Source organism: Panicum virgatum, chromosome 8K (genome assembly GCF_016808335.1).
Source record: "Panicum virgatum strain AP13 chromosome 8K, P.virgatum_v5, whole genome shotgun sequence".
Lineage (NCBI taxonomy): Eukaryota > Viridiplantae > Streptophyta > Magnoliopsida > Poales > Poaceae > Panicum > Panicum virgatum.
Window position 1 is genome coordinate 50,499,970 of NC_053143.1, and position 9,738 is coordinate 50,509,707.

At 45.6% G+C, this 9,738-nt stretch overlaps 1 protein-coding gene across 2 annotated transcripts; it reads right to left on the reverse strand.

The window, feature by feature from the left end:
* Positions 1–4,358: 4,358 nt before the first annotated feature.
* Positions 4,359–8,309, reverse strand: LOC120645071 (glycine-rich domain-containing protein 1-like). Of its 2 annotated transcripts, XM_039921816.1 has the most exons (6): positions 7,831–8,309; positions 7,069–7,592; positions 6,422–6,605; positions 6,176–6,331; positions 6,022–6,094; positions 4,359–5,949 (listed from the first exon to the last, which is right to left on the reverse strand). In XM_039921816.1, exons 1-6 carry the CDS (start codon positions 8,269–8,271, stop codon positions 4,637–4,639), a joined length of 2,691 nt encoding a protein of 896 aa, XP_039777750.1. In that variant the 5' UTR covers positions 8,272–8,309; the 3' UTR covers positions 4,359–4,636. The 2 variants fall into 2 exon arrangements, with proteins under 2 accessions (XP_039777750.1, XP_039777748.1); XM_039921814.1 differs by having other exon boundaries at positions 4,359–6,094; positions 7,831–8,283.
* Between the last annotated feature and the right edge of the window lie 1,429 nt (positions 8,310–9,738).

Here is a 9,738-nt window from a genome sequence, read left to right on the forward strand (position 1 = left end):
GCACATAAATTTGGGTTGGTCTTATATGCTAGGGATGCAAATCTAACAAAATCTCAACTCAAATCCGTTATACTTGAAAAGTAGGGACCGAGAGAGAGAAAAAAACGTACTCCATCAGGATCCCTTCTCGGTGAAAGCTTTGCAGACGACGGAACATGATCGGGCGATGGGCGGTGTTCTCGTTTTAAGTAATTGTTTTGCTCATGGGCTGGCCCGGTATGGTCGTAGTAGGGATCACCCGATTGTCTGGGTGGCTCCCCTCCCTGAATTTGTAAACAATTTGTTGGCTTGCGATTTGGATGAGCTACAAGTCCCTAAATAAAGCTGAGCGACTTAACATAAAAAAAAAAGATCCCTTCTCGGGACCCTACTCTAGGGAGGCCCCCCTACTATCACCCCCAAGGCCCCTAGTCCCACGGGTGGAGTTCGGAGGCCTCACACTGAGCTCCTGCCAACGCCGCTTAAGTAGTAACTAAATGTGATATAAATATTAGTTTTAGTACGCTGATAATATATTTATTTAACAGATAGTTCAGTCACGGTACAACCTCCATGGAGGTCGGCACTCGATACACACGATAATAAGAACTAAAAATGCCACAATAATACACCAGAGCACGACTAAGACGAAGTCTGGATTGGGCTCAGAGTATCTCGTCAGGGGAAGCATCATGTAAATGGCCAACACCACAGACAGCGTTGGGTGCGGAAGCGACCACCTACTCGACGTCCTCAACAACGAAATCCGGGTCTTCCTCTGAAGCAACAAAATAGGGGTGAGTACAAAAATACTCAGCAGGTCCAACCCCATCCACGAAGGGGGATAACACAGATTATGCACATGATATAACAAGGACGAGGCTAAGGTTAATTTGCAGTAAAGCTAGATTTTTACACATGCAAAGATTTATTTTAGAAAAGATTTTCTCAAAAAAATTCTTTGGTAACCAAAGAATAAGTGAAGTTGATCCTACACTAAGGATCCAAGTTTTACTACTACCGGACTCCTCATCCGCCGTAGCTCACGGCACAACTGTCGGACACCTTCCAAAAACCACTCACACCATAAAACCATCCATCCCAAAATCTAGTTATGTGACCAAACCGTAACTCGCCCAATGTCGTGGGCATGACTATCCGAATAGGTTTTAACTCTGTAGAGGTGTACACTTTACCCACAAGTAGAGTACCATAGCACGATCACTTGGTGTCAATACGGATCATATCAAAACCATTACCCACCTTAGCTAGACCTGACTAGCCAACACGGGATCCACCAAGGGGTCATTGACCTACCAGTGAGGTATAATCGAGGCATGTTACCCAGATCTTAACCCGTCTCCTTGATCACCCGTTGCTCACCAGCTCTCCTGATGACTAACAGACTAGCTAGTGAGATTTATGCTAAGCCATTGGTACACACAACGGTCGAGTGGTTGTACGATAATTTGAGTTAGGCAAGATAACACATCAACTCGGTCCTTAATTATGACAAGATAGATATATCCCAACCTTGCTCAACCACTAAGGTACGAGCCCAACACGACATTTCACACAAGAAACACCCATCCATCTCATCTAAGCATCTCTTTCTTTTATTTTCCAAAAACCCCATTTGTCTCCTTTTCAAAATACTCACGCATTTCTTCTCTGATAAAACACATGGTAATCATATTTGTGTGAATTAAAATGAGCAATAAAGTCCTAAGCAATATAGCAGTGTTTGTTATCCAAACAAAGCATATCATATTTAGAGATAAACCTAGGTCATTGAGGAATGATCATAGTAATCAAGGGGTGGCTATCCAACCATGACTTAGCAACAAACAACATGCAATTTTATAAACAGGCCAACAGATTGTGTTTGTAAAATTGGGTTAAATATGCATCAAAGGGGGAGATTGGACTTGCCGTCTTCAAAGCCTTCCGGGAGTTCTTGCTCGCGTCACGTGTCTTTGGGCTCCGGCTCGAGGTACTGCTCTGCAAACTCTTCAATGGGTTCCTCCTCAGTCACCCCGTGCTCTATGGCAGACACAAACAAGCACATATTAAAGAGAAATAAATAAAAGTTTTACCGTTGAGCTCGAATCAGAAAAAGTGAAGAGGTGAAGATAGGAAGAATATTTTTAGGAGAGAAAGGACTTGGTCGGGATTTTTGAAAATATTAGAGTCACTTTAGAAAGAGGGCAGGGGTCTATTTATAACTATTTTATATATAGTGGATGGATTAATTCTTTAAAAGGGGAAGGGAGGGAGCTTCTTTGGAAAAGAACATAGAGAGGGGGTTTTGGGTAAAAGGGGGAGAGAGAGGAGGGGGCTCAGGGGCAAAATTGTCCTTCTTCCTCCCCTCGACAGAACAGAGGAGGGAGGGGGGCGGCAGTGGCACTGCTGACCGCGGCGGCCAGGGGAGGGGGAAAATGGCGAGAGGAATGAGGGGATTCGATCCCCCTCCTCACCTTGAGCAGAGGTGGCGCGAGGAGGCCTGGCCACGGCGGCCGGCGGGAGGCGGGTGGCAACGGCGCTGCGGAGCCAGGGAGGGGGCTGGCAGAACGGAATGGCTAAGCGAGCTCGGTGATGGCGATGGGCAGCAGCTTGGGACGCCTTTTTATAGGCGGGCAACGGCGAGCTGTGCCAGCGCTCCATCGACCACCTTCAATGGAGGTGTTGTAGCCGTGCGGCCACTTGCGAGTGCTGAGGTGACAGCAGCGTGATCGAGAGCGAGCATGGCCGGGGGCCTAGCTGGATGAGCCTACACGCGGCATGCAGCAGCGAGCTGAAACAGCCTGCTGGGTGTCATGCATGTACTTGGGTGAAGTTTTAGCGTGAGTTAAGTAGGCAAGTTGTAATTCAAGTGGACAAGTGGACATTTAAGCGGACAAGTGGGCAGCAATTTCATGCTTCCTAGTATGAATCTGAGGCTAGAACTGTAGCATGCAGGCTATGGCAGCAATAAGTAGGCAGCATGCAAACTACTCCCTCCTTCCCCGTTTATAAGGCATACACGTATATCAAGATTCAAACATTCTCATCTTTGACCAATAATTTGACTATTAAATTTTTGTTTTTATAATGCAAATCTTATATGATTGGATTCATAATCAAATATAGTTTACAATAATTATAAGTTTATAATCAAAAGTGATATAATATATGATAAATAAATGGTCAAAATATTGTTTAGAAGACCGTGTCATGTTCCACCATGCCTTATAAACGGGGAAGGAGGGAGTACCCATTCGTGAGCTTGATGCAGGAAGCTTGGCAAGTGAGCAAGTGGAGGGACAAGTGGACAACCTTTTTATGCCTCTTGGTACGTGAGAGTAAGAGAGATTAGAGAGGAAGTTCATTGGTTGCACTGATGTAGTGAGGGGGAATAGTTGGATTGAGATTAGATAAAAGATGGAGTTTAGATGATAAAGGAATCTGGGCTCAAGAGATGAATTTATGCAAATAGATTTTGAAAATAGTTTTGAATTCGAATGATTTTTAAATGTGAATTTTCGGATTGTTACAGGGAAGCTCCTCCGTGGGGACGGACGCGGACATACGGCGATTGAGATGACTCTGTCGGAGGAGGCAGGGGTTGCGAGCAGGAAAGAGAAGATGGAACGGGGAAGAGATGAGGAGAGAAAAATAAAAGAAAAGGGGAAAATAAAAAATAAGAAAAATAGAATAGTCATTGACACGTGGGTCCTGCATGTAAGATGGAAGTACGGGTTGAGATCTGGGGGCCATTGCTGGAGTCAAGGTTGATTGAAATATATGGGAAAGAAAGTTGGAAGTTGTAAAGGGAAAGGTAGAAAGATGAGTTTAGACGCGGTTGCATTGAAGACGTTTAAAGAGGATGAATTCAGGTTGATTCGATGAAATTATGAGAAAGAGGAAAGGAGGGAGTTGTAGAAGAAAACATAGAAAGATGACAATAGACACTGTGGCATACTTGCATATATTGCAGTTTATTTGGATGGAGAACAAGCGACGATCAATAAAATTGGTACAGTTTACATTATGCTAAAATAGAGAACAACGTAGTGTCCGGAAAATTTTGTGTTACAGCAAAACTGTTGAGTATGTAGATATCGTTCAACCTCATGGGTGGAAAAAACTAGTGTGAAAGCACATACGAAGGCTTAATTACACAGCACGGCAGAAAAAGGTTAGCACTACTAAACCTAAACATTTTTTTCTTTCTTTAGTGAAGATTTGAAAACTCATAAAAATAATTGAAATTGTACTAATAGGAACAGTACATTCTCGCAGTTTTTTAATTACACAATATATCACATATCACAGTACTAATAGCAACCACGACCAACCCAACGCCCAGATCTGGGCAAGACTCTCGTCAGAGTGAGATGTATGCCAGTAAAACCAAGCAATTATTTATTTATTCATTTGATTATTTATCTTACAAGCACAAGACACCTCAATCCTCAACGCACACCAATGCACGCGGTCATGTTGTGTATCTTTTTTTTTAAAGACCAGGAAAGGTTCCGGCTTATGTTAATAAGTAGTAGCATGTTGTGCATCTCTGTCCTCTTTGGAGTTCACTCTTCACTCCTGAGCTACCAAAGCTGCAATCGCCGGTGACTAGACAGCCAGCCAAGCCGCAACAGCTGACCAGGAGCTTGGATCATGCATTGAACACGGCACCGCAACCGGCGCCACAGCCTGAACCACAGCCGCCTGACTTGGAATGGCCCTCGCCGCCAGCCTTTGTGCTGCTCGTGTTGAATATGATGCCATTGCTGCACTCACCACCGCAGCCGGAGCCACAGCCTCCAGACATGTTGCTCTTGGAGCCCTCTATGACCATGCCGCCACTGCCGCAGCCTCCGCTGCCACAGCCAGAGCCACAGCCGCCAGATTTGGCTTGGCCGGCTGCAGTACTAGAGTTGAATAGGGTTCCGTAGCCGCCACCTCCTCCGCAACTGCCACCACAGCCAGAACCACATCCACTGGACTTGGCATGGCTGGTCTTGGATCCTTCAGTAACCATGGCACCACAGCCTCCGCCGCCGCAGCCAGAGCCACAGCCCCCGGATTTGGCTTGGCCGGCCGCGGTGCTTGAGTTGAATAGGGCGCTGCAGCCGCCTCCTCCACAACCACCACCACAACCAGAACCACATCCGCTGGACTTGACATGGCTGGTCTTGGAGCCTTCAGTGACCATGGCGCCGCAGCCTCCGCTACCACAACCAGAGCCACAGCCACCAGATTTGGCTTGGCCAGCCGCAGTGCTAGAGTTGAATAGGGTGCCGCAGCTGCCACCGCAGCCAGAACCACATCCGCTAGACTTGGCATGGCTGGTCTTGGAGCCTTCAGTGACCATGGTGCCGCAACCGCCACCGCAACCGGAACCACAGCCAGCTGACGTGGCCAGGCCTTGGCCAGCTGTAGCACTGGAGTTGACCAGGGTGCCGCAGCCACCGCCTCCACAGCTGCCACCGCAGCCGGAACCGCATCCGCCAGACTTGATGTGGCTTGCCTTGGAGCCTTCAATGATCATGCTATCCCTAACCGTAGCTTTGGAGTTCAACATAGTGCCACAGCCGCCTCCACTACCACAGCCGGAGCCACAGCCTCCCGACTTGGACATGGCCTGACACTCACCAGTCATGGTGCTCGCTTTCAACAAGGTGCCACAGCCTCCCCCACCACCGCAGCCACCACCACATCCAGAACCACAGCCTCCAGTCTTGGCATTGTCAGCCTTGGAATCTTCAACCACCATGGGTCCACAGTTTCCGCCGCCACAACCGCTCCCACAGCCAGCAGACTCAGCGTGGCCATCCTCGCCACTTGCAACTGCTGCCGGGCAAGCACCAGAGCTAGCATGGTCAGTCTTGCAGCCTGCCGTGACCTTTTCACCACCCAACGCCGTGCTGCAAGTGCCAAATTGCACAGGAGCCACTGCCGCGCTCCTAGCTCCAAGGGTATTTATCTCTGAAATTATGGCTGTGTCAGATCCGGACACTACAGCCTTCTGAACTACTGCGCTACTGATGAGTTCCACACCTTCTTGGCAGTCGGCATACATGAACAGGAATGATATCGTGATCCATGGAAGTAGGAACTCATCCTCATTCACCTATCGATGACAAACATGGTTGTGTTAGCAGAAAGAAAGATAATTCAGGTTACCAAAATGATGCTACAAGTAAAAGTGTACCATGATCAACCGAGATTCGGTGTCCAGCAACGCCACAGCTTTGCCATATGGGTGCTCAGCACAAAACCTCACAGCAGTGACAGCCGAGGCATCCTCGGAGTGACACTTGCAGCACTTGCGTTCATATTCGAGTTTCCTTCCTTGGTACAGCTTGATCTGATTTGTTCAAACAAGTACTAGAACTTTAAGTTTGCTACTTAAATAGAAAGTGGTTATCACTGTGAATTGAATTTGAGTTAAGCTTACCAGTTGGTTGTCACCTTTGAGGTTGAGCATACTGCCATCAGTGCTACCGCTGATCGACAGGTTTGAATTTTTCAACATCCACTTATTTTCTCTGAATTCTGCTAGCTGAAGATGCTGCTTTCGCGACTTCAGTACTCCAACCAATTCCCGCTTGCAAGCCATAGCATTCTTTACCTTGTGCTCTCTGAGACATAGGTTAGTCATTACTCATTGGACGCATTTACTAGCATGATTCAGGTTAGTAGTAAATTGACACACTGTTCTATTTACAGGAAGATAATTTTTTTATCCTGCTTCATCTGGGATTTGGATAAACAGAACTTGTGCGTTTCAACTCTTTCAGTCGCGAAAAAAATTGCGGATCTGATCTGAATGAATAGTTAAAGATGTCTTTATAATCTGACCATCGGCTCCTACTGCAACTACCAATTTGCAACTTTGCATACTCAACCTTCATTTGGAGATGTACTGAACAGACGGCAAAACCATATAAAGAAACTTTAAACATGAAGGAAAGCAGCTGTACTACTATGTGGCAGTAGTGTAGTTCCGGTCAGCATCAAATGTAATTTCTGCCATACAGTTCTACAAATCTGTTAACCTTTGTGGAGAGAAAATTCATCCATTTTGCAATCCAAGAAAATTACCTTATCTGAAGACGGATAAGCTCGGTACCACAATCATACAAGAAACGAGTCCAGCTGCCCATCTTCTGATCCTTGATGGAATGTGGCAAAAGACAGGACTTGAGAGAGAAAGGCTCCGCCCTGACCATGCTAAACACCTTCTGAGCGCTAGATGGGACAGTAGCAGAGGCTGCAACACGAAGACTAACAGGAGGGGAAGTGGCATGCCCACCATGAGCTTTCAGTTCAAACCACCATTCAAAGGAGAGCTTAGAATCAGGCCCTGTAAGATGCTGCAGTGGAATAGAAACCTTCCCAATTGGTTCTGGTTTCTTAGATGCCTGATCAACCATTACTGTAAGGATGAGTTCTCCGGTAGGTTCACACTGCAAACTAGCTCCAGTCTTCCCTGTAACTGTTGAAATATCCAACCTGCCACCGTCACTGATAAACATATCTGATTGATTCTTGGTGAACCATACATACACATTTTCTTTTGGAACAGCAGATGGTAAATTCTTGATGTCCACAATTTGCAAATATAACTGCAAAAAAGGGAAATGTTCAAGTCCACTACTAATATATGGTAGAAACATCATGGCAGAAGAATAGGCTGCTTCAGATTTTATGAAATTATCATATCAACTATCAGTCCAGAAACAACTGGTTATAGTAGTTACAAGTACAACACACATCATTTTGAATTGTACCATCAGATCAGACCTGTCTAGATATAATTATGTACCTTGTACTAACTGTCACTTAATGAAGAAAGTAGCATACCTCTACAAAAGTGATGTCCAGAACATTAAGATCCTTATGGGCTTTGCAGATGTCAGATCCATTACCAACCTCAGTATTGAATATCTGAGGAGTGGATGTAACAGGAGACGGCATGTTGCCACGGTACATACATCCAGCCTTCCAGTATCTTGCACCAAACATACTCTCAAACTGTTCCGTAGTCTCTGTAAATCCGACATCAAGCTTCTTCCCTTCAGATCTATCAGCGTCGGTGTCATCATGCTCCAGAACTTTGCCAAGAAGCTTCAACATATCTTTGTAGTAAGTAACAGGATGCAGCTGGTGAGTGTGCCACATGAGATCCACATCGTAGGTCGGTACACGGAATCGCTGCACTCCTTTGTCTTGATTCATCTTGATCAGATATAAAAATCCCTTGTATCGAGCTAACGCTTCAACAAGAAAACGCTGGTCATGCATGGTTGGCGTTCCAACCTGCCAGAAAAAAGAAAAATTTTCTGATATCCTGGATCATAAAAAAACAGTATGTCGTCTACAAAGTAAATGCTATTTCAGTTATCTGGAGTCAAAATCATGGTGGGGGCGATTTCCTATAACAAGTTGGGGCGATTTCCTATAACAAGGAAATCATGGTTTGCTAAATAAATACACAACTCAAAGCACAAACAGAAATAAATTTAGAAAAAATTACCCTAAACATAACATGAACAGATTAAGCTATCCTGTAAAAATCATGCCAAGACATGTAGCCAATTAATCACAACAATTCATTCATTCAGATAACACCTAGAGCAAGCTTGAATTATACAGGTCAAACTAGAGCAAAGAAGAAGCTCAAAATTTAACAAGAGGTTCACACAGAAATGAAGTAGCCACTGTGAATTTTTCATGATTTTATCTATATAGAATTAATTCTGAGAAAATAAACAAAACAGACATCAGATTTAAAAAGATTCATTTTTATCTCCTGTTCTAGCCATGAACTGAGGCTCAAACTTCCTGAACAAGCTAAACTACTCAAAAAGAACATGCAGAAATATTTTCATTATTTATTACGAAAATAAACTATTTACCACAAATAAAGTCTACTAAACAAGGATTAAATCAATTAAATAGATACACAAGAGAACTGACCACGAAATTTTTATAGCAATACTAGTGTTATAAGAAAAAACTACCATAAAAGTTTCACTGCAAGACATGGCTTCAAACAGTAGATAAGAAAAAGATAAAATCAACTAATAATTTATGCACTAGTAACACAAATCAAATTCTACAGCAAAAACTTGCAACTAACACCTATCATATTATGGTTCTACTGCATAGACCTCTTCAAGAGGATTCCAAAACATCAAGATTTGCTATTTTACGAATTTTCTACGAATTGATATTGAATTTCAAAGATCACAGCAAACTATTACAAACAAGCCCCTATAGCACTATTCCCCTGAGTCACTGACATCGCAGACAGCCCCCTGGGCTTTTTCAAATTCAAGCACGCGGTCCTTGGCCTCGGTCAGAGAGAGGGCACGGGTGTTGACCGGCCTTTACCGGCGATGGCGAGCGCCGGCGGCGAGGTTGGGGTTGGGGGAAAAGACGAGCAGGCCAACGCGGACCTCTAGGCACCCTTGGCTCGTGAGGAGGTGGCCGGAGGAGGTCAGTCCACGGCGAGCGGCGGCAGTGGGGGCTCGGAGCACGGCGGCGGGGTGGTTCCCGTGGGGTTTGGGCGGGGAAAAGCGGTCGAGAAGCTGCACGGGGTCGAGGCGAAGCTATACGTGGGGTCGATTTGGGCGGAGCGTCTGTGGAGGCGCGGCTCGACGGCGGGCTTGAGGCTCGCCGGCGTTCGGTGGAGCGGCGGCGGCGTTACGGGGTGTCTGGGCAGGGAAAGAGCGAGAGGGCGAGGGAAACGGAACGAAGGGCCTTTTC